At 40.8% G+C, this 23,081-nt stretch overlaps 3 protein-coding genes and 1 pseudogene across 4 annotated transcripts; 1 reads left to right on the forward strand and 3 right to left on the reverse strand.

Moving 5' to 3' along the window:
* Positions 1 to 407: 407 nt before the first annotated feature.
* Positions 408 to 4,299, reverse strand: LOC144643144 (uncharacterized). Its single transcript, XM_078502306.1, has 3 exons — positions 3,488 to 4,299; positions 2,666 to 2,984; positions 408 to 2,257 (listed from the first exon to the last, which is right to left on the reverse strand). The coding sequence occupies exons 1-3, from the start codon at positions 4,194 to 4,196 to the stop codon at positions 2,053 to 2,055; spliced, it is 1,233 nt and encodes a 410-aa protein (XP_078358432.1). The 5' UTR covers positions 4,197 to 4,299; the 3' UTR covers positions 408 to 2,052.
* A 283-nt stretch (positions 4,300 to 4,582) lies between these two features.
* On the reverse strand, positions 4,583 to 7,548 carry LOC144643130 (uncharacterized). Its single transcript, XM_078502294.1, has 3 exons — positions 6,993 to 7,548; positions 6,075 to 6,398; positions 4,583 to 5,351 (listed from the first exon to the last, which is right to left on the reverse strand). The coding sequence occupies exons 1-3, from the start codon at positions 7,396 to 7,398 to the stop codon at positions 5,143 to 5,145; spliced, it is 939 nt and encodes a 312-aa protein (XP_078358420.1). The 5' UTR covers positions 7,399 to 7,548; the 3' UTR covers positions 4,583 to 5,142.
* Positions 7,549 to 9,707: 2,159 nt separating this feature from the next.
* LOC144643093 (uncharacterized) lies at positions 9,708 to 17,245 on the reverse strand (annotated as a pseudogene). The gene is made up of 4 exons (XR_013568853.1): positions 16,792 to 17,245; positions 14,998 to 16,188; positions 13,152 to 13,472; positions 9,708 to 10,533 (listed from the first exon to the last, which is right to left on the reverse strand). The product of XR_013568853.1 is annotated as an uncharacterized LOC144643093 (transcript).
* LOC144643094 (uncharacterized) lies at positions 15,462 to 20,724 on the forward strand. Its single transcript, XM_078502233.1, has 3 exons — positions 15,462 to 15,579; positions 18,052 to 18,138; positions 19,405 to 20,724. The coding sequence occupies exon 3, from the start codon at positions 19,516 to 19,518 to the stop codon at positions 20,515 to 20,517; it is 1,002 nt and encodes a 333-aa protein (XP_078358359.1). The 5' UTR covers positions 15,462 to 15,579; positions 18,052 to 18,138; positions 19,405 to 19,515; the 3' UTR covers positions 20,518 to 20,724.
* The last annotated feature ends 2,357 nt before the right edge of the window (positions 20,725 to 23,081 follow it).

Raw genomic sequence — 23,081 nt, forward strand, 5'->3', positions numbered from 1 at the left:
ATTAGATTCCCTTTCGTTTTTGGGGTTGGGAAATTAACTTCATATCCTAACCGGTCGTTTTTTTTTTGAATTTTTTTTTTTTTTTTTTTTTTCCTTTTTTTTATTTTCAAATTTAATATTTTTGATAGAATCCCTGTGTAACGCAACGTTTTATGGCTACTCGGACGCGTAATCGCGTATTTGCTTGTATTTGTGAGCTCAGCAAATATCTCTATTAACAGATTTAGCTCTTGACGGAGTGAGCAGTTAAACAAACAGTGACCTTCGCTGTGATACTTACGGAGAGAGGAGAATAACCCAGTCTCGAACCCATTATGGGCGGATTATGCTCAGTAGAGCCAATGGCTTGACAGCCAGCACTCGTTACGGGGTGCCAGAGGTACAGGAAACTTGCTCCTTCGCCTGACTTAGCGACAACACAAAAGAAAACTAAGGGACTTCTTTGAAACATAGCAAAACGTACGCATAGTACTTCGCACTAGGGGAATTATAGTTATTATGCCAGGCCTATCGAGGTAGTCATTTAGTTAATCGATTCGCAACAGTTCATAAGTATATAACCGTTTCACATGGAAACGCCAGAGTTAACTTTATTTTTAAAAAGATGATTTCTAATCCGTACCGCGAACACTTTAGCCTGTTTCCGGCGTTCGGTTAGTGGGGAACAGCGCGAAGAATAGCGAGTAAAAGATGAAAACGCGACCCTTCCTATTTTATATTTCGCTCGTCGTTTTCTTTTCGAGCCGCTCCCCACTAACCGAACGCCTGGAACAGGCTATGCAATCTTCGTCTGCAATGTTTATATAAGCCAGCAGCCTCACACGAACAATTGACTACAACTAAATTCCGTTGCAAAGTCAAGCCCCGGTGTCAATAGTTGTCTTGTTTATATCCCTTTGTAAAGAATAACGGAGTTTTCTGGTTATTAAATCTAAGAGAACTAGAACTGATCTAATATAATTTCTCTCTAATACTTTTTATTATTTTTTTCTAACTGCCCGGGTGTATTTTGTTTGTGTGACACGGTTTCTTGTTTAGTTACCCTTCAATTCTGAACGTCTGTAAGACGCTTGTACTTGCAAATTCAGTTCAGTTCAGTCATACTTGTCCCAAAAGAACACCATCTCGGACATCAATATGACAGCTACGACAATGCTAACTCCATAAGTAAACCAGTGCAGCACAAACCAGAGCTGTAAGTGACACTGTGTTGAAAAGAACTGTAACAGGTGTATACAACTGTATACTTAAATCTGTTCAATAGCCTCACCCGGGACTGTAGTGAACACAGGTTTTAAAAAACAACAAAACGTTTCTTTCTTTAGATATAAGAACAAAAACACTTTTTGAAAACTTTGTTTACAGGGGTTGCAATCCGAAGTGCTACACAGCAACAATTTATTTGTAACTATCATTAAATAAACCCGCCAGAATCTGAAGAATTTTAATGTAATCGGCTTACATTGAGAATCTAACATTAGGAATCTTACACTGGAAATGCTAAGAATTCTTACACAGGATTGCAGGAAACACCCCTCCACCATATCATCATGTCACGTGTCTAGACACGTGGCATGAGGCAAGGTAAAACAAACCTCGAGACTGCGCAGACGGACTGGGTCTGTACTGTACTTATAGAAGAACTGAACACAAAGTTAATTGGACACGCAGGATTCAGTGCACACCGCATAAAATTATGTTGAACTGGTCATTTAATATATGAGCATCGAAAAAAAAGGAAAAGCAATTGGATTTGACAATTTTGCTGTTCATTAAAAATGTACTCACTACCTGTGACTAAGGGCACACAGCTAGTTCGTTAGAAACGAAAGGTAGGCTCTATTTTTTCCGGAAAGGTATCTTCTCAAGATGTCTGCACGAATTCTCAGGTTATACGTTCCGAGATTGGTTATTGTTCGTTTTTCACAACTGTTATTGATTTAGAAACGTTTTAAAGTACGCTGCAAGATAGATCCTCCATTTACACTGGACCCAGAGCCGCCTCGTTCGACGTCTAAGCGTGTGTGTCTTTTCCTCGAGTTGTTGGAAAGGTTACAAGAAGTGAAACAGCAAAGCTGTGAGTCCCAAGAATAAGGAAAACCACGCCAGAGAAGTGTTAAACGTGATTCTTCCAACTTTAAACCCACAACGCCTGTCCTTAGCATAGGACATGAACAGAGAGATGTTACGACGATCTTTGAACGGATGTCCTTCATTCCAGTCATTTGATGTGGTGCAGTTAACTTTTTCGTATATTTCGTTGAAAACAAAACAAACAAAAACAAGCAAAGACATAAGTCGGAAGTAACGTGGATATTGGTTTCTAAAGAGTAGGATTTAATATAAGCTGGTCTAAATTAGACTGTGTAAACTTTATAGATGCAAGATCGCCATGCACCTATGCAAGTAAACCATACGTAGAATAATTCTCAATCTGGATACTCATTTCAAATTTCCTTAGAACGATAGATCAACAATTTATATATGGAAACTAGCCTTTTAGAATGTGCGTAATGAGTTCAAGTATGCACGGCACAGCCCGGGGGGTGAAGGGTGGTAGGGGGGGGGGGGGTGAGAGTGATGCCTGGGAGGGGTAGTTTTCAGAAAATCTTGTGTAGTGTAGTGGGACTGTTGCACATTTTGTTGTTTATAATTTTCAGACTTACCAGCGCAGCTGCTTGTGATTCGAGCAGCACATACACATGGGAGTATAAACACGTAGAAGAAACAAAGTAAGAAAAAGCTGATGGTGACCTTAAAAAACACTGGATACTTGTCCCAAAAGAACACCAACTCGGACATGAATATGACAGCTGCGACGACGCCAACTCCATAAGTAAACCAGTGCACCACAAACCAGACGCTGTAAGCTGATACTGTATTGAAAACAACCGTGCATAGGTCTTCATGAATTCTAATAACGTCATCAAGGGTTCCATTTTGAACGTCCCGAATGAGCCTGAAAGCATCTTGTGCAAAAGTACCTAAGGTAACCAAGATACAGATACTTAAAACCTGTTTAGCTTTCATAATAACGATAACGGCAACACAGGGAGCCCAGGCTCACGCTTTGACAACTCGGTCAAAATGGAGGCGTCGAAATTATAAGGATTTGTATGAAAATTTATAGAAAGAAAATTTATATCGACAGAAAATATAATAAACAGCCAGGTAAGTTCACATTTTACATCATATGTTGTCTATGTGATGGTTTTTGACAGTTATATGGCAATTAAACCCTTCGTACGCCACATACCTAAACCGCGCGTCGAAGGACTTTGAGAAAGTCTATAGAAACCATAGCCATGGAAAATTAAAATCAGTGTTGTCGCAATTGTGAGTTTAACTGTTTTTAATGCAGACCAGTATTTTGATAATGTTTGCGAAATTTAGTTCCTTTTAACCGTTTTTTTTTAACCAAATCGCGAAATTTAAGTTCCGCGAAATTAAGTTCCCGCGAATATAAGTAACAATACTAGGTACTTACCGATTGTAAAAGAACTGACGGCGAAGACGTGACAAGTGTTGACTGATGCCCATAATGCCACGAACTGTGCTGCTACAGCCGCTTCAGTCAGGCTGAATTTATATCCGTCCAGCAAACTTGCCAACTTGAAAAAAGTGGCAGACACGCCTACTAATGACACGGTAATGAAAGAAAAAGCAACAAATAACAACAAAGCACCCTTTCTTTGAACATCTTCCATCATTGATGCAGAGGGAGACACCAAGGCCGAGTCCAATTTGCTCTTGGCTACGATAAAACAACCAATCATTAGGAGGTATGAGACCAGAGCGGCTAAAGAAAATAATGTCCTGTACGCGCTTACAGTTTTAAGGGAATCTTTACCATCCACTTCAGAACCTGTAGTTGCTGTATCGTTTAATCTTCGATTGACGCTGCAGTCAAAGACTGGGCAGCCGAAGTCAGACGACAAAACAAAAGCGGTTTGAAAAATGCAAATAGCGCTGAGTAGAACACGAGGAAGATAGTTCCATGGCTGATGTCCCCACAGTGCAAGCGAACAGAAGGTAACTTTGAAAACAGGCAGAACAAATCGAGTGCATTTACTTGCTGGTTGAGGCTGTCGGCCAACACGGAAGTGCATGTAAGATGGTTGGTTGCGGCTAAGAAGTGGTTCTATTTCATTCTGAACTTCATTGCCAACATTCCCTCCATCAAGGCCTTCTTCCATCTTTGACTCGAATCTTACACTGAATAGAGTCGGTGTTTACTCCTCAGTGTTTGCCACTGCGTATGTCGAAACGGAAACCAATGTTGTTTCGCTTTCGATTCGACCGAGGTCACATATGCATACATCCTCGGAGACCTAGGGGCAGTTAGTGGGGGCGGGAAAAAGTCTATAGGGGCGAAAAAAAAAAAATCGGCGAAGAAAAGTCAAGAACGAAAAAAATAGGGGCTATTTTTTTCGTTCTTGACTTTTCTTCGCCGATTTTTTTTTTTCGCCCCTATAGACTTTTCCCCGCCCCCACTAACTGCCCCTGGGTCTCCGAGGATGATATGCATACAGAAACGTCTAATTTGAAATTGGTCTCCTGTTACGTAACGCAACTTTCGGTGGTGACAAACCGTGACATAAGCGGAAGTAAGACTGTCCCTGTAAGTAATTTCAAACAAACGGTTTTATTGTTTAAAAGCAATTATTCGAAATTATTGACGACGCAATTCAAGGACTAATCTTCTGTAGTAACTGATAAATAAACTAAAACGTATTCATTTTTTATAATTTATAACAACTTTATTGCAATTTAAAAAGAGAAAAAAAAATGCAAAAGGCTGTCGGCAGGGAGGAACCCAATCCTCATGTAAAGCCGACAAACAGATGGAACCTCTTCCGTAGCGCGGTAGGAATTTCCAAAATGGCGGCGGCGACACTGCTTCAAAGTCATCTTTTATTTCGTTAGCCCAGCTCACTGAGTATAAATTTTTGGTTGAAGATACTTACTATGTTGTCTTTTACTGCAGAGGTAAGAAAATTTATATTCGTTTCCGCCAATTCGCAGATTGCCTTCTCCAAATTCAGTAACAATTAAACCTTAACAAACAGTTAAGGTAAGCATGCCTGCAATTTCTTTTTTCAGACAACTGTCTTTTTCCTCGATCGCTTTAGATTTTAAAAGTTACAAGAAGAAGTGGAACAGCAAAGCCGTTAGTCCAAGGAAAAATGAAATCCAGGTCAAGGAAGTGTTAAACGTGATTCTACCAACTTTAAACTCACAATGCCTGTCCTTTGCGTAGGAAACGAAAAGAAAGATGTTACGACGATCTCTGAACGGGTGTCCTTCATTCCAGTCATCAGATGTGGTGCAGTTAACTTTCTCGTAGATTCCTTTTGAAAGAAAAAGTAGAAAGGACAAAATATTGAAGTAACCAAATATACAGAGGAAACACGGGTACTGGTTCATACACAGTCGCATCTTGTCCTGGGGGAGTCCGGAGATCGGAATGCTTGTCGTCTCGCTTAGGGGTGAGAATTTCGGATTTTGGTCTCACTTAGGGTGTTCCGGGAAAAAAACAAATATTTTAGCTTTCAAGATCTCGTTTAGGGTTACTGGCGAAGAAATAGGGATATATAAACACGACAAATATAAACAGGGTCAAAAAGCTTCAGCCGCGCCCAGACGGCAAACTGATCCTGACGACTAAAGCGGTCAAAAATAAACAACGTGGATAAAAAAATAAAATATATTAAAAAATACAGGGCCATAGGCAGGATTTTGAATGGCTGGATGCGAGTGCCGGAGGAGTGAGTGTCTTGGGGGGGGGGGGGGGGGGTTGGAGGGTTTTCTCCCTCAGGCAATGTTGAAAAATGAAGTTGTTGAAGTCCACCTTTTCCGCATTCTGAATATCATTTTTAGCCTTAATCCCCGATTAGGCGGACCTTTGTGGCCCGTGGGCGGGGGGGGGGGGGGGGGGGGGTTACAGTGCACGCACCCATCACACCTCCCCCGCGCCTTGACTAATCGTTTAAAAAATATGCATAATTAGCCCAAGCAAGTAAAAGTTATTGTTTGCTCACTTTACTTCTTGTCTACACAAATGCTCAGCTTACCTGCACAGCTGCTTGTAATCCTAGCAGCACAAATACAGGGCAGTATAAAGAGATAGAGAAGACTAACAAATATCACACCAAGGAAGACCAGGTCCATCGATGGAGTGTGGTATTTGACACTCAAGACAACTTCCTCAGACAAATAAATGACAGCTACAATGACGCCCGCTCCATAAGTAAACCAGTGCAGCACAAACCAGACGCTGTAAGCCGATACTGTATTGAAAACAACTGTGCACAGGTCTTCGTGAATTCTTATGACGTCATCAAGGGTTCCGTTTTGGACGTCCCGGATGAGTCTGAAGGCATCTTGTGAAAAGGTACCTGAAGTAGTAAAATGAATTGAGACAACAGACTACGTCCCAAGACAAAAGTAGTTGGACAGGCTGAGGAGTCAAGAATGGTCCCTCAAAATGTCGCAGTGCTCGCAATGCTCGCAAAATTTTAGTGGGTGCTCGTTTGCTCGTGCTCGCACATTTTTACAAGTGCTCGCATGCTCGGTTTTTAGTGGAGGTAGGTTTTTGGAAAGTGCTCGTTGCTCGCAAGGCTAATTTTTGTCAATGCTCGTGCTCGCAAAGAAAAACGCTGTGCTCGCATGCTCGCAAATGCTCGCAAAGACCATTTGACACCCCTAGGCTGCAAAAAACATACCCGACAACATGCAGTACGTTTGAATTTAACTATATAAATTATACTACATACGAAATGTTTCGTCCCTATGTCCCACAGCTTGTTTTATTTGCTCTGCGCAGAGTGGGATCTGGTTCGAGATACTGGAGCATCACTAGGTATCACTCGCGCCTTGCAATTTAAAAAGTTACTAGAAGTTCGAGGAAAGGGGAGGTAAGGGGGAGAACACTGTTTACCTTGGCAGCACTTCTCTCTTGGGTTGTAGTTCTGAAGACAAAGTTAACTTACCGAGTGCGAACGAACTGAGGGCGAACACATGACAAGTGTTGGCCGATATCCACTGTGCCACGAACTCTGCCGCTACGGCCGTCTTTCCAAATTTTAAAAAAATTGTACCCGGCTTTTTATAATACAGGGCCAATGAGCTTGCAGAAGACACCGTTATGAAGACAAAAGCAAGTAACAGTAAGACTATATCGGTCCTTTGAATATCTTCCATTATCGACTCAGAGGGTGAAACCAAGGCCGAATCTTTACGCTTGGCTACGATAAAACAACCAATGAAAACGACATATGACAGGAGGGCCGCTAGAGAAGATATTGTGTAACACGTTCTTTCAGCATTACGATCATCTTTACGTGGAGTTAAGTTGAAATGCTGATTAAAGCTGCAGTCAAAACTTGGGCAACCCATGTCTTCAGATAACCAGTGGACCGCCTGAAAGATAGAAATTGCACTGAATACAACGCGAGGAATATAGTTCCACGCTTGATGTCCCCATAATCCAAGCGAACAGAACGTAACTTTGAAAACGGACAGAACAAATCGAGTGCATCTACCAGCTTGTTGTTTCTCTCGGCCGAGCCGAAAGTGCAAGTAATGCATCAGTCAATTGAAACCCCGGCCCCCCGACCCCCGGGACTTACCGGGGAATTTAACATTTACCAAGTGATAAAACCCGGCTTATTTCCCCGCCCTAGGGGCCTAGACGTCTGTTAAAAGCCCCGCATAGAGGGGGCATCCGAATCGACTTTCAGGAAAAAAAACGGACAAAAATCTTGATTTCGTTGCAGTAACTAACAGGTTTTTAAGAGAGATGCTCAGTGTGGTCTTTCAAGAAAGCTCGTTCTAATTCAATGGAAAAGATTATCTTTTACTGATAAGCACATCAAACAGCCATGGGCACGACAATCGCGCAGTTTCTGCTGTCATGTCAAGGCCAAAATAGAAAACAAAATAGAATAAGGCTATCCTTTGGAAACGAGTTATTGTCGACGTCTTTTAAACTCATGTGGGACACAAGAAGAGACAAAATAGAAGAATTTCATCTTAAGGTGGTAAACAGCTTTCACCCTACGATATAATTCACGGCTGAAATCTCAGAAACAGAAACTACTTTCTTGGAGACGATAGTGTACAAAGGTGGCAGATTCCAAGTACAATCAGTCTATTTTTATCGTGCAAACACATTAAATGCAAACCCAGGCGTCGCTAAAGGCTTTATCAAGGAAGAAGCGTGGAGACTTTTAAGAACGGATTCCTCAGAACGAACATTTTGAGAAAAGCATTTAGTCCTTTATGTTAAATCCCGGCTGCCGTCCCCGGATCAGGTGATCGCGTGCTGTTAAATCACCGCTCCACGGCCCCGCTCTACTGACATTTTGTTAAAACCACCGACCACCGGAGCCAACGCGCCGTTAAAAGTGCGTTAAATCCCGGCTTTGGACGCGTTAAATCCCCGCTAAGTCCCGGGGGTCGGGGGGCCGGGGTTTCAATTGACTGATGCATAAGTTGGTGGTTTGGGGCAAAGAAGTGGTTCTCTTTCGTCCTGAAGTTCATCCGGCTCATTAATTCTTCCTTCTTCCATTTTGGACGAAATAGCGTCGAAACAATTTTGATATTTCTGCACAGTTGTCCGCACAACAAGTTAATAACAACATCGGGTTCCGCTTTCGAATGGTCACGCGACAGGACACGCATGCGTGCACGCGGTTCGTCAATATGTAATGCAACTTTCGAAGGATCGAAAAATAATTTATCATACTCCCCCCAGGAGGGGGTAGAGGGTACTCAGTAGTTGCATGGCGGAGGTGAGGTTCGTAGAAAAGGACCGTTTCTGGAATTTTTTCCTTTTCATTTACGGTAGGCTATAATCAAGGCTTTTGTTAAGAAACTATCTAGTGAGATCGACCCGAAAAGGAAGAATTTATTTTCTCTGAAACTCGGTTTGACCCACAGAAAACTGACGTATTCAAGTGTACTTAGTAAACAACGATAAACTGGTCCCCACGGCAAGAACAAATGATTGACACAGAAAAAAGTTAAAAAAAAAAAAACAAACACACATAAAAGAGTAGAATATATGTGCAAATATATTGCACTCTTTGTCTTTTATCTTACCTTATTTCTATTTCAACCTCTTCTCTTTGCCATGGGGATCAGTTCACCGTTATTTTCTAGTACTGTAAATGATTTAATAAACGCCCGGGGCGTTTATTTAATTTAAGGGGTCCTAGGGGAGGCGTTAAATAGATATAAGGCGTTAATAAGAGAGAGGCGTTTATTTAAGTTAAACTGAATGTCAACAAAACAAGTAGGATGCGTAGTTTGCTAGCAGAGTAAGATACAAAACAGAGTTTGTGACTAGGAGAGTAAGCTAATCTGCACTAATGCAAAACCTAGAGATGTCGTTCATAGTTTAGTATCAATGTTTTTTATCGTCATCGGGGTCAACAGACCTCTCAACCTCAAAGCACTGGAAATCTGGAGATTGAGGTAAAAAAATCTGGAGATTTCAGTAAAAACCGGGAGATTGATCAACTGACGGACAAAAATAACTAAAAAAGTCCTAAAACCAGGCGCTAATCAAATGACTTGTTACTCTGTTTACCGTGAGATTACTGTTTCTCATCGTGAGATTGAAGTGAAAACCGTGAGTCTCACGACAAAATCGTGAGACTTGAGAGGTATGGGTCAACCATGTTGGCGTTGTTGGCCTCTTCGAGGTCCGATTCAAGCAAGAAGCTAACTATATTGCGTGATTTTACTCAGAGGAGCATTTCCTTGGTTTTTGAGATGATTCTCGGAGGGGGCCTCTATTAGACACGGGGCGTTTATTAGAGGGGAGCGTCTAATACAAACTTTACACTTTAGGGGAGGCGTTTATTAGATACGAGGCGTTTATTTGAAAGTGGGCGTTTATTAGATCATTCACGGTATCTCAAGATTTTTACTGATCCAGGTCTAAAAGAAATCCGGCACTCTTCATTGGTTTGTCGCTGTGATCTTGCCTATATAAGAGTGTTCTAAGTGGCTACGTCGCGTTTGAACTGAGAATACCTAAACTTTGAGCCAATCCGGGTCAGGATTCGAGCCAGGATCTGGTTAGCCTAACTAGTGCTCCGGTTAGCCTGTAGGATTTGCATGAGAGCACTAGTTGGTTTTTACAAATACACTAGACTAACTTAGCTTGAACCTGTGGTGCCTGTGTTAATACCATGATTGTTTAATATTGTGTGGAGTACGGACCGCTAAGGCACCTCGCCTCCAGCTCAGTCTATAAACTTGCCCAAAAGAATCTTAACCAAAACTGAGCTATGTAGCTCAACAACATCTTTGTGGCTTAGAAGAAGTGAAACAGCAAAGCTGTTAGTCCAAAGAAAAAGGAAAGCCAGGCGAGAGAAGTGTTAAACGTGATTCTACCAACTTTAAACCCACAACGCCTGTCCTTAGCGTAGGAAATAAACAAAGAGATGTTACGACGCTCGTTGAACGGATGGCCTTCATTCCAGTCATCAGATGTGGTGCAGTTTATTTTCTCGTAGACTCCTTCAAAAAAAAAAAAAGAAAAAGAAACTTAATGTAACACAATGTTACAGGAGCCAAGGAGTAGCACAGATGTTAGATTTCTAAAGGAATAGAATTCAAACAATTGACAATTAATCCAGGAAATGGATTTGCAAAAAAAATTCCCCTCTGTTTCACTGTTAATTTATTGACAGCAAGGCGCCCAAATGTGTGACCACTTTTAATTTATTCACATTCTTTCGTGCAGATTTAATCCAATCAAAAGCCGTGGATAGCTTGCAGTTGACTTCTGATTGGATCAAATCTACACGAAAGAATGTGAATAAATTAAAAGTGGTCACACATTTGGGCGCCTTGCTGTAATGTGATCTCATCAAAATCATGATTTAGTCACGAGATGAATTTCAATTGTTTATTTGTAGCGGCATTTAAAGATAGTTATTGAGATTTTGGTACATGGATCACACAGACTAACTCGATGTTCTTCGATTTTTCTCTGACGGAGCGGGCCACTTAGAAAACAAAAATCAAACCAACAATTTTTAGAGCAATTCAATTCAAATTCTACTCAGCAATGTAATTAGTTTTGATTGTCCGGACATATTGTTTCCTTGTATATCCCAAGTCTGGTAACCTATATGATGAAACAAAATCTGCACTGTATGACATTCATTAAGAAAGATTGATATTTAATTTATTGTTACTTATTTTCGCGGGAATTTAATTTCGGGAAAGTGGAACGGGCATGTTTTGCATGACTTAAATACGTTAAAACCATTAATCAAAGTCTCTTCGAGATGTCGACGTTTTTGCATGAAGTATGAGTCGAAGGTTTATCCTGTGCATTGTTCTTCGAACTTATCATTACAGTTTCTTTGTAGTTTAGTTTAACAATTTCCTATCTTCGCGGAGGAAATGCAGCCATATAATTTTGTCAAAAATGGCTCGTCCGCGCCGGGTATTTATACTCATATTCCTTAACATTACACAAATAACAGTGCAAATTTCACCGAGATCTGACAATTCTATACTTTAAAATTGCAAGGACCTTTCGAGGCAGTCGATTACGGCAGCGAAATTAGCAAATGAAACAGCAAAATATGCGTTCGACGCTTTGTTTTTGCGACGCCATATTTGAATTGTTATAGGTAGACCGCTGTTCAATGTGTTCAAGGCCGTATCGTTACGATTGCTCCACGAAAAAGCACGAAAAAGAATACGGATATTTCCGACTACTGTCGGAGAAAACATTGCGCATATAATTGGGGCGTAAACAAATCGTTACACTCAAGCTGCGTTTTGTCTAGGCTCTGCGAGGGTCGGATATCAAGACCCAGGATTAAACAAAAGCCATATATACAGTGAATGCTTTCGAATTATATTTGAAGATTAAAACGAAAGAATTTTGCTGTCTTTGACTGAAATTCCACTCGAACTGCGTAGATACGATCGCATGTTGTAAAGCCGATTCATGCAACATTGCTGTCATTCCCTGTCAACGCGAGGTCACGTCTCTAACGACCTAGGCTGATGACGAAATAGAGTTGCGCTTACATGTAGCGACCAAATTTGGCCTAATTTTTAACCGCTCCTAAGCTAAAAGAAGCCCCCATCTCTTGCATTTGTTTTAACTTCAATAATATCTTTGAAAAGAGCGAGTTTTTTGGTATGGTTTATTTTTGACGTTTGTAATTTTTAAACGATGTAAGTGCTAGTGATTATTTATTCGTGTTTTAGTTACGCATCCATTGTTTGTGCGGTTCTTTTTATAGATCGCCTTTCAGACACACGTGCGTTGAGATAAGAAAGCGGACATGTCACTTTTAAAATTGTTATATAACGTTTGTAAATGTGACAAGTCACGTTTTTTTTCACGAGATCGCAAGTGATCACCCACAGCGGAAAGTAATCCCTTGAGAAATTAAAACAGTCCCTTGATAACGTTTTTGTAAACAAGCAAAAACGTCGAAAAAATGGCTCTCATATTTTGCGATTTTTGCAAATCACGAACATTAAGTCCCGCGAAAATCAATAAGGTAAAAAGTTAACTAAGTTACTACCAGTTTTCAAACTTAAAAGTCCTTTTCCAGGGTGTTCTACAACAGTAAAGTGTTAGACTGGTTTTAAACGCTGGTGATTGAGGATTGTAAGTTTTTTGGTCTTTCATTAACATTCTACGTGCACACTATATGATCTCTCTGTATGGCTCATTTTCATTGTTCCAAGCGAATACACAAGGAAGGAACGCACCAAATTGCATTCAAACTGGATCCCTTTTTTAAAGCGTCATCGAGCATCAGCGATTCTGCGAAAACCAGACTTGAAACATAAGCATAATCATCATCATCACCATCATCATGTTTTTTACCCTCGGATTTCAGAGTAGCCTGTACAGCTAATATCTCCGAGCAACAGATGTTATGACTTGCCACCAGTCGTCTCCAATGAGAAAGTTGTAAGACGGGAGGGGTCCTAGGAACGAGGGGGGGGGGGGGGGGAGGGGAGACCCTTTTTTTACTCGGCCACTTTCCCATCATGCCCCGCGTCCTACCTGTTTCATCATAAGAGACGACTGGGGACGATTCAAAGCATGATGAACCCTAGTAAATGATCGTTTTATTGCTTGTTTATTCTCTTACCGGAGCATTTGCTTGTGATCCTTGCAGCACAGAAACAAGGCAGAGTAAACACGTAGAGAAAACAAACTAACAAAAAGCAAATGTACACCTTAAACACCGCAGGAGTTGGATTATTGGCTGTCAAGATTTCCTCAGATATTAATATGATGTCTACAACAATTCCTGCTCCATAAGTAAACCAGTGCAGCACAAACCAGACGCTGTAAGCTGATACTGTATTGAAAACAACTGTACATAGGTCTTCGTGAATTCTCATGACGTCATCGAGGGTTCCGTTTCGATCGTCCCGGATGCGTCTGAAAGCATCTTGTGCTAAAGTACCTGAAGTATAGAAAATGGGTGTTTGTTTTACAAGGATGTTTTATTTTAACAGGTTTTTTCTTTATATAATCTCTCTACTGTGGGTCACTATAGCCAACAAGCTACGCAGAGATTCGCATGAACCAACGTTTTTTATCGTAACTTTTTAACCTCTCCGTTTTTCTGATGCGATCAAACGAATGGTCTCTAAATAGACATTGTAGTCCTTGCTATATTTATTTGCACCTGGCATTTAAGAGTGCCGTTGCCGACTGAGTTCAGAAACCTGGCCAGTTTTAATAAAAAACACTAGTTGGCTCGCAATCGATTAGCCCCAGAGTCCGCGTTCCGTTTGATCAGCACAAAGAAAGACGCCAAAAAAGGTAATACGGTTTTGTAGAGAGTGCGTAGTTACCCGATCTAAAATCTGGCTACGAGATTGCCTGGTCTTGTGACATATAATCAGAAACAGTAAAAACAGGCACAGGATTAAGGGCGAGTTACGTTTACCTCTTGCTTTCTTTCCGGAATGAAAGTGATAAAGTAAGCAATTCCTGTTTTTTCAAGGAAGAAGTGTTTGCATGTAAGTACTTTATTTAACAATTAGACTACAAGCCCGAGTTTTCTATGAGCGAATAGTCAACGAGACGCAACCGAGATGATAATCGCTCATAGTAAGCGGGCCCTGGGGGGGGGGGGGGGGGGCACTCAAAAAAGTTTTATACGGGGAGGCTCCGCCCCGAGGTCGAACCCCTTACCTTTTTTATTATCCTTTTATAAGCCATTTTGAAGGAAAAGGCACCCCTTTTGTATACCTTTTATTGAAAAAAGGCACCCCTATCAAATACCTAGACGACACGACATATTTTCAAAACATGGCATTTTCTTGACATTTTTATGTAGCCCTTAATAGATTAAGACGATACAGCCATAAGTTGCGTCTGTTCGAAATATTTAATTTTGAGGCTTTTTTAAATATCTTAATGACAGAGTTTCCTACCCTTTCTTATACCTAAACTTGTGAAATCCCTACCTTTTTATATACCTGATGCCTGAAAAAGGTACCCCTTTCGGGCGGAGCCTCTCTGTATAGACCATTATAGGGAGTACCCCCCCCCCCCCCTCGGGAAAGCGAGTCCAAGTAGTCTAATTGTTTTCGTAGAAACTCTAAAAGGATTGCAGTCCAAAACCTACAACTTTACTACTTTTACAGCAAGGCGCCCAAAAGTGTGACCACTTTTAATTTATTCACATTCTTTCGTGCAGATTTAATCCAATCAGAAGTCAACTGCAAGCTATCCACGGCTTTTGATTGGATTAAATCTGCACGAAACAATGTGAATAAATTAAAAGTGGTCACACTTTTGGGTGCCTTGCTGTAAGTAAAGTGAAAAAATCAAGAAATATTTACCGTCTAAAGAACAATTCACGCGATCGTGTTCGTCATCGTGATATAGGAAACAATGGGAGAACCAATCAGATTCGCGGATTTTCAATAGAACACGACTGTCTTTCTACTAAAAACTGATAAATACGTTGAACTTACCGAGAGTTAAAGAACTGATGGCAAACACGTGACAAGTGTTGACTGATGCCCAATGCGCCAAGAATATTACTATTGCAGTTGCTGTGATGAGCTTGTCTTGAATAAGATTCAGCTTAGACTGACAGTTGAAAAACAAGACTATCGCACTTGAAAAGGACGCTACAATCACAACAAAACCAAGGAACAACAGCACGATCTCCGTTCTCTCAACATCTTCCGTCATTGATAAAGAGGGCGACACCACGGCTGAATCTTTACGCCTGGAAGCGATAAAACAACAGAGGAAAATGACATACGAGAGAAGAGCTGCTAGAGAAAATATTGTAAAGCACGTTTCTTTAGTTTGAAAAAACTCTTGAAGCGGTGTCTCGTTGAATTTTTGATAGAGGCTGCAGTCGAAGTACGGGCACTTGATGTCAACAGAAAACTGGCTAGCCGCTTGAGCTGCACAAATTATAACAAACAGTTCCATGCCTGATGCCCCCATAATCCAAGCGAACAGAAGGTAATTCTGAAAACAGACAAAATAAGTCCAGTGTATCTACTAGCAAACTGTGGCTCTCGTCCATGCCGGAAGTGCAAGTAAGTTTGTTGTTCAGGCTGAACTAGCCGTTCCCTCTCATTATGAATTTCATCCCTTCCATCAAGGCCCTCTTCTCCTCTCCAGTCGTCTGCCATCAGTCTTAGACCAAACGCGTCGGTGCTAAGTTCTCAGTGTTTATGGTATTGCGTATGCTGAATCAGAAATATTTCCAGAGTCGGTCTGTTTCAGTGTACTGGTTTCGCTTTCGATTCGACCCAGGTCATTTACGTGTAACGCAACTTTCTATGAAACCAATCTCCCCCCACCCAACAACCCCCGTCAGGTCCAGTCTTACAAGAGTTTCCATTCCAAAAAGTAAATACATAATTTTCAAGTTGTCTATTGTCTCTATTTCCAAGCAATGCCTGGTGCAAAGCCAATCGCAGGTGCAATTTCGTATCGGAAAGGTTTTACACAGATCTAGACCCGCTTCGTTTTGAAACAGAGGGGAAAAAAAGAGAGAACATAAGCTCAGTGACCCCCAGGCTCAGATGAAAAAGCCAAGAGAACATAAGGCTGCATTCATTCATGCCGATCGAATTCATGAAAAGACCTCTTCGGCTGCCCCGTGCCACACCATTGCGCACCATTGCGCGAGTCTTATGCACCTATCAATGTAAATCCCACGGGGGGGGGGGGGGGGAGTGCGGGCAAAGGCAGGGGATTTGACAACAAGAACGATCCCCTCTGTCGGGCATTTGACTGCGAGTCGCGTCCCGGGGGTTGGGACATTTGACTTTGACCGGGAAGCGCCTGGATCCAATCTTCAGACGCGATTACCAAGTTCTTCCTTCTCGTGGCTTTGGAAATCATATGCTTCATTGCAAGGTACGATTCTAAGTTTTTCATCGGCATTTATCTGCCACTTTTAACGCCATTTAGTCATAAAATAGCGATTTTAAAAATATTTTACTTTCAAGTACATTTGGAGTAGGAATCCTGAGGGAAATCTAAGACGTCTGTGACCTTTTATTGTTTTCAATATGAATACCGAAACGGTTGGATTGACAGAAACTAAAGGTATGTAGAAATTGTACTTGTTAGTTTTTTTTAAAATTCTGCCCCTGGGTGGGTCTTCTTAGGTACATTTGAACAAAAATAATTTTTCCCACCCTCGGGAACTTGACTGCAATTTTTACTTTTCTGTCAAATCCCCACCCCTGGCCCGCACTCCCCCCCGCGGGATTTACATTGATAGGTGCATTAGCAACGATGAATACAACTACCTTAATTCCCTGCAGGCGCGCTCCATAGAAGGGAATCGGCCATTCCGAATTGGAGGATGAAACAGCTGTTTTCAAAATCATTGTGCATTTTAGAAACAAAAGACATCGAAATCCGGGAGATTGCCAATTCTGCGTCATGACACCTCTTCTCGACCCCCAAAATGAAATAGCAAAATACAGGGCCCGCTGATTCAGAATCAAAGAAACGCTAAATATGTCAAAATGTCACCCCAAAATCGGCCAAAGGAAGTGTAAAAACTCAAGTACATTTCTTCGTATCGGGGAGTTTTGGTGACCCGTACGGGAGACCGGGAGATTCGGCCTGAATCCGGGAGAGTTGGCAAAGATGCTTAAATTCATTATTTCTTCTTGGACCTTCATTTATTCGACAAAAGTTGCTTTATATTGTGGCGTGACATTCATAACACGATACTTTCTCTCTTTCGGTTATACTTTGTACAGTACGTGGAACCTCGATATAACGAAGGGCCAAGGGACTGGTAGAATATGGTAGCTCGCTATAACGAGGTTTCGTTACATTGTGATTGCTTTCCATATATTGTTCTTTTACTGGGCAAGGGATTTCGTTTGTTAAAGAAAGGACTTCGTTATAGAAGTTCGCAAATCGAGGTTCGCCTTTATAATAGTCCTTTCTAATAACCCTGGCATATTTTGCTTTGTGTTCTAGGCGGCGATTTCTTGTTGAGTAATTTATTTCTACCCGCATGTAAAACCTTTGTGTTTGCAATTTTAGTTCGATCGAAAGGGTTTCTAGAACAGCTTCTCATACAGGCTAAATAAGGGAGGCAAAGCGCGGCTTGCAATTGTTTTCCACGGCAGATAGCTAGCAGTGCTTTGCAACTGAGTTCCAGCAGACAGGCTGAAAAGCCGTCTGGATCAACCTGGCCTTTTTTGCGTTTTTTTTTTTTTCACCGAGACTGCTAAAACATATTCGTATTGTACAAAATCCATATAAGATGAAGATGTCAGTGTAGTCTAAGCTGGTTACTCTATACCGCAAAATGCAATTGCACCCCCCTCTCCCCCATCCCCCTTCCCCCGCGGCAGTTTATATACAACTGGGTCAGACTCGGGGCTGTTAGGTCCGCGCGAGGTGGATAGGTGAAGGGCTTAATAAGACTAATAAGGGCGAGGGTGGCTAAAACGGAGACTAGAATGTTTTCAGTTTCCTTGCCAATATCACATGTGTATTTACCCAATTACGTGCTCTGCATATTATTATAGCAGGTCGATCACGCAACATATTTGAGCGATGTTACGACAGCAAAAACGATCGAGCAAGTACGCTGTCCTCTCATGACTTTTGATACGGTAAGGGACATCCTATCCGTTCTTTCTTTCTTTTTATTTAAGCAAATAAGGTTAACAGAGTAAATTGCGTGCTACCTAGCTCGTAGGTTAACTGCTGACACTTGTAAAACGTTCTGCTTGTCAAGAGTATCGCAGAGGCATTTTATTAAAAGAAACTGAAGCGAATGTAGCATTTGAAATGCAAGGGGTTAAGAATTGATAACATGACATCAGTGGGGGAATTGAAATGAATTCACGAATTACTGGGGGTGGATAAATGAATGATTTTGGAGCGAGAATTGAATATTCAAATTAGAAGATGTAATAAATTGCTCAGATTGCTGCCCAATGACATGCATGTTTGGGTTTCCTAGGATGACACTGCAAATGCAACTGTTTACAGATGAAGTAATATACGGTATGGCCAGAACGAACCTGAAGGATCCTGAAGCTCTTTTTCATGAACTGGCGGATATTTATTTTTTAACGAAGGCAATGTGCAACGATTGATTTTGATCCATTGTTGTGCCCCGGAATCCCTTAGGTCGCGTTGTGATGTACTCATTCACCTGTGTCAAAAATTTCACATACTAGTATTTCAATCTATGCAATTTACTTCTATTTCAGTATATAAGGAAAATAAAGAACTCCATGTTTTCGTAGTAGAGCACACGGAAATGAATTCTGAAGGTCAGGGGCTCAATTCCCCCGAGCAAATTATTTGAGGTCAATTTTTTTTTCACTCCGGATGTGACCTCATTGCCTTACTAGTAGGTTTGTTAACTCTCAGTATATTGTGGTGGGATCAGAAACGCTCGTTCAAAGCACTTAATAAATACCATTTATTTCATTGTATTTATCAGTTGAGAAGAAAAATAAGCGATAGGAAAATAGAACGACGTTTCGATGACGCCATGTCATCATTATCAAGTTAAAATTATAATACGGAGTTCAGGCTTATATAGTGATCTAGGGTGTGATAATATATTAGCATATTAAGATTTTAAATAAACAGTTTTAAGTTTCGGCTTTATGTTTCTAATAAAGAGCATTTCGTAAACTGTTTATTTAAAATCTTAATATGCTAATATATTATCACACCCTAGATCACTATATAAGCCTGAACTCCGTATTATAATTTTAACTTGATAATGATGACATGGCGTCATCGAAACGTCGTTCTATTTTCCTATCGCTTATTTTTCTTCTCAAATGTTTCACAAAACATTTTGTTATTTATCAGTTCTTAGTTAATAAGGGTGCATATTAATAATTTTACCTCTGTAGCTACTGGTACTGAGTCCAGAATCTTTCGCGGGATCTCATTCTATCGAGTTGTCCGGGGACAGTCCTAACTAGAGACAGACACTTCGTCACGTTGCGTTACTTAATCAAAGGATGACGTTATTTCTGGTGGTGGTCGCTATCGTGACATGCATTGCTGGTGTAGATAGTGCCACTAACGTTACAACTGTAACAAGTTGCACTTCTCTAATCAATGACCAATGCCAGCAGAATCTCACATCTTGTCCCCAGTCTCCATGCTCACTGTCCTGTGGACGGACGTCACCTCAGTTCTCTTGCAGTCAAGATTGCATTCCATCTGCCAATCTCACGGAAGGATATCTGTGCGATGCATTGGAGTGCCAGCCATCGCAATTTTGCTACCAAACATGTTCTAGAATCAATTGCAATTCTTCGACCTGCACATCAAAGGATTGCAACCAGCAATGTTGGGTTGCCGACTGTGGGAGGATGGTTTGCAAGGAAAACGTCACCAACTGCAATCAAGTAGCAGTTATACCAAAGAATGGCCAAGTCATGGACTGTGACGCGAAAGCGTGCAATCAGGAATGTAAAAGTAGTGGTAAAAGTTTCACCAGTGACTTGACATGCTCGTCTTCAGTTGAGACATGCGAACAAAGAGGCCTGACAGGAAAGTTCAACTTAAAGTGTTTACCAGGAGTGAAGAACTGCACGCAAAAAGCAGATCTCTTCTCCATCGCTAATATGGAATGTGACGGAGACAGATGTGAGCAAAGCTGCTTTCATAGCACATGCAACATGAACTGTTCATCGAGTGTGCGAGAATGCACACAGTCTGAAGACGGGTTTGGGTCTGCTGTGATCAATATGAACTGCGATGCTGATGTGTGTAGACAGGACTGTGGTGATAGCCGGTGTACCATGACCTGCTCATCAACTGTGAAAGAGTGCACTCAAACATGCAAAGGAACTTGTGTCATCAAGTGTGATGCTGAAGTCTGTAATGATGGTACAACTTCCACCCCAACAACAGCAGCAAGACCACCTATACCTACTAATAGCATTTCAAAGATTGGTGTTAACATTGTAACTATCTGCCTTGTGGTTATGTCTTCTGTCACCAGTACTTGGTAAATGGAATCCAATGCAACACGTACGTTCAAGCAAAAGTCGTATTTATAGCACAAAAATTATATACATGCTAGCAAATTCACAATATGACCAATATGTTTCCATTCGTAACGTTCTGAGGTACAACTAACCATAACAGAAATTATAGGAACACTTTGATTTATGAGCATATTTAATAGACTACGAACAGTCTCTCTCTTTCTTTTTCTCATTTTTAGTGCAGAATGCACTTTTGTGATGGTTTGGTGGGCAGTCGTGTGATAAACCCCTAACGCGCTAAGGCGCTATGGTGTAAACTTTTAATCACCAATTAATTAATTAATATCAATTAATTAATTATTCCTTGTGGAGGAGTTGGGGGTGGGGAGCACCTGACCGTACCCCCCAGGTAAAACCTGGAGCACATCTACGTTACTTTCATATGAAGATCTCAAACGTATATATTTGTTTCAGAAAACCCTTTGCTCTCCTTGTGGTACTACTCAACGTAATTTACACCAAACGCATGCGCAGATTAGTCTACGTTGTTTTCTGGAACTATCATGAACATCGCTTGTATTGCGTGTTTGCGGTAGGCTTCCTGCAGACTTCTTGGCGGCAAGTAAAAACCGCAAATTAATTAAATTAGATTTTGAGACTTTCACAGCGCTTTCGTAATTAGGTATGCAAAAACTTGCACCGGGATTTTCGGCGTGAACACCTGATAACCAGGAAACAAATATCCTAGCTGTACTGCGTTTTAAAAAACCTGTCGAAAAATATGTTTTTTGATTAGATTTGTTTCTTTAGTTTTTGAGAATCGTCTTTCGTGCAGTTTAAACCGTAACTTAATTAAATTAAACAAATGTCATCGATGCCGCCGTAAAACAAACAAAAAACAAAAGTTTCATGTTATCGCATTTTCAAGGAAGACAAAAGTATTTTGTTACAAACGAACAAAAGTGTCGTGTTACTTTTGCAAAGATTAGCGTAAGGAACACCTGGGAAAGAATACAAGTAGCCTGTGAACAGTTTTTCCGAAAGTAAAATAAAGCAAATAAACACGAACATATATAAAACATCATACTTTCAATTGTTCCATATTGCATTCTGCACTTACCAAATCATCGAGATTTTTTCTTATTCCGTCGAGCGTGAAACGAAAATACCTAAGTGACTTCGCGTGTCCATTTTATCCACTCGCGCTTTTTTACTTCAGCTTGACTTACTATTAAAGGAAAAAGAGGAGCTGTTGGTAGCCTTATTAATTAACGATCATATTCTCGTACTTAATCGACACGTAAACCTGATCTTTTCGGGCGGATATTAATCGAGCTTGTAGGACATAAACATCTTACGTTTTGGTCGATAAGCCAATGTCTTTTCTCAGTTCTCCCTGGAACTAAAGAAGTTATGAACTCGAAACGTCAGTTACTAGCAACAGTTACTGAACTTACTCTATCGTACTCTTATCTTTTATACGTTGTTGCCACGCTACACATAGGAATTTCTCATTGTCACGCAATTACATAATAATAACAACACGTTTTCGACACCTATACTAAACTCTTTGAGCCCACCAATGTTATGCTCAGCTTGTTTCGACTTTTTTGCTTGTTTACAAGCAAAAGGAAGGAGAATAGCGGTTAAGTGGGGTAATCTGGAACCACATTCTTGTTAACTCTCAAGGGACTGTTTTAATTTCTCAAGGGAATACTTTCCTCTGTGGGTGATCAAAGCGCGTGACTTGTAAAGTGTCACTCTATAGTTGTGCTTCAACACTTCCGTTTTTGTAGAAAAAACGTGACTTGTCAAATTTACAAACGTTATATAACAATTAAAAACGTGAGTAGCCCAAATCTTTAAAACGATTAAGAATGCAATTTGTACTGGTGCAAGTCTAATTTAACCTAAAACGATTAACAACGCAAATTTGTACTGGTACAAGTCTTTCGCACACTAAAACGTTGCTAATAGTTAACCAAAAGAACTCATTTCTTGACGATTGATTATTTCTGCTGAGTTGCACAATTTAGAATTGCAACATCATTAAATGCAGGTGTGAAGTGATATTTACAAGTGTTTTTGTAGCCTGTTGTGAAATTACTTCCGGTGGAAGCAGTAAACGCTAAACGTTTTTGCTTCTGTTCAGAAGTTAATGCATCGCCATTAGAAAAAAAACAGCAACTGTTTTACTGGAAATATAGTTGTTAGAAATGGCATGTGTAGCCGTAAGGTAAAGAATAACGCGAGGAAAAGCGGCTTTTGGTAATATCCAAACGAAAATTTACTTCTCAATGTGGGGTTAAGATTGCGTGACGAGACAGGTAACTCTGTCGCGCGTAACCTTTATCGGGAACCTTGCATTAAGCCGAGTAGAAATCTTTCTAACTCGAAAGGAAACAACTATTTCGATTAAAGGCAAACGTCAAAGTTTGCCATTTTTAACCAAGCCAAAGTATATGAGTCGCAAAGCACCCAGCCGTCGCGACTGACAAATACAGCATTTCCTCCGCGAAAATAAAAAAAAATGCTTGAACTGAAAGACGTTTGAATTCTTCCATGATATGTCCGAACAACAATGCCCA

This window comes from Oculina patagonica, chromosome 2 (genome assembly GCF_052425735.1).
Source record: "Oculina patagonica isolate OP01 chromosome 2, crgOcupat, whole genome shotgun sequence".
Lineage (NCBI taxonomy): Eukaryota > Metazoa > Cnidaria > Anthozoa > Scleractinia > Oculinidae > Oculina > Oculina patagonica.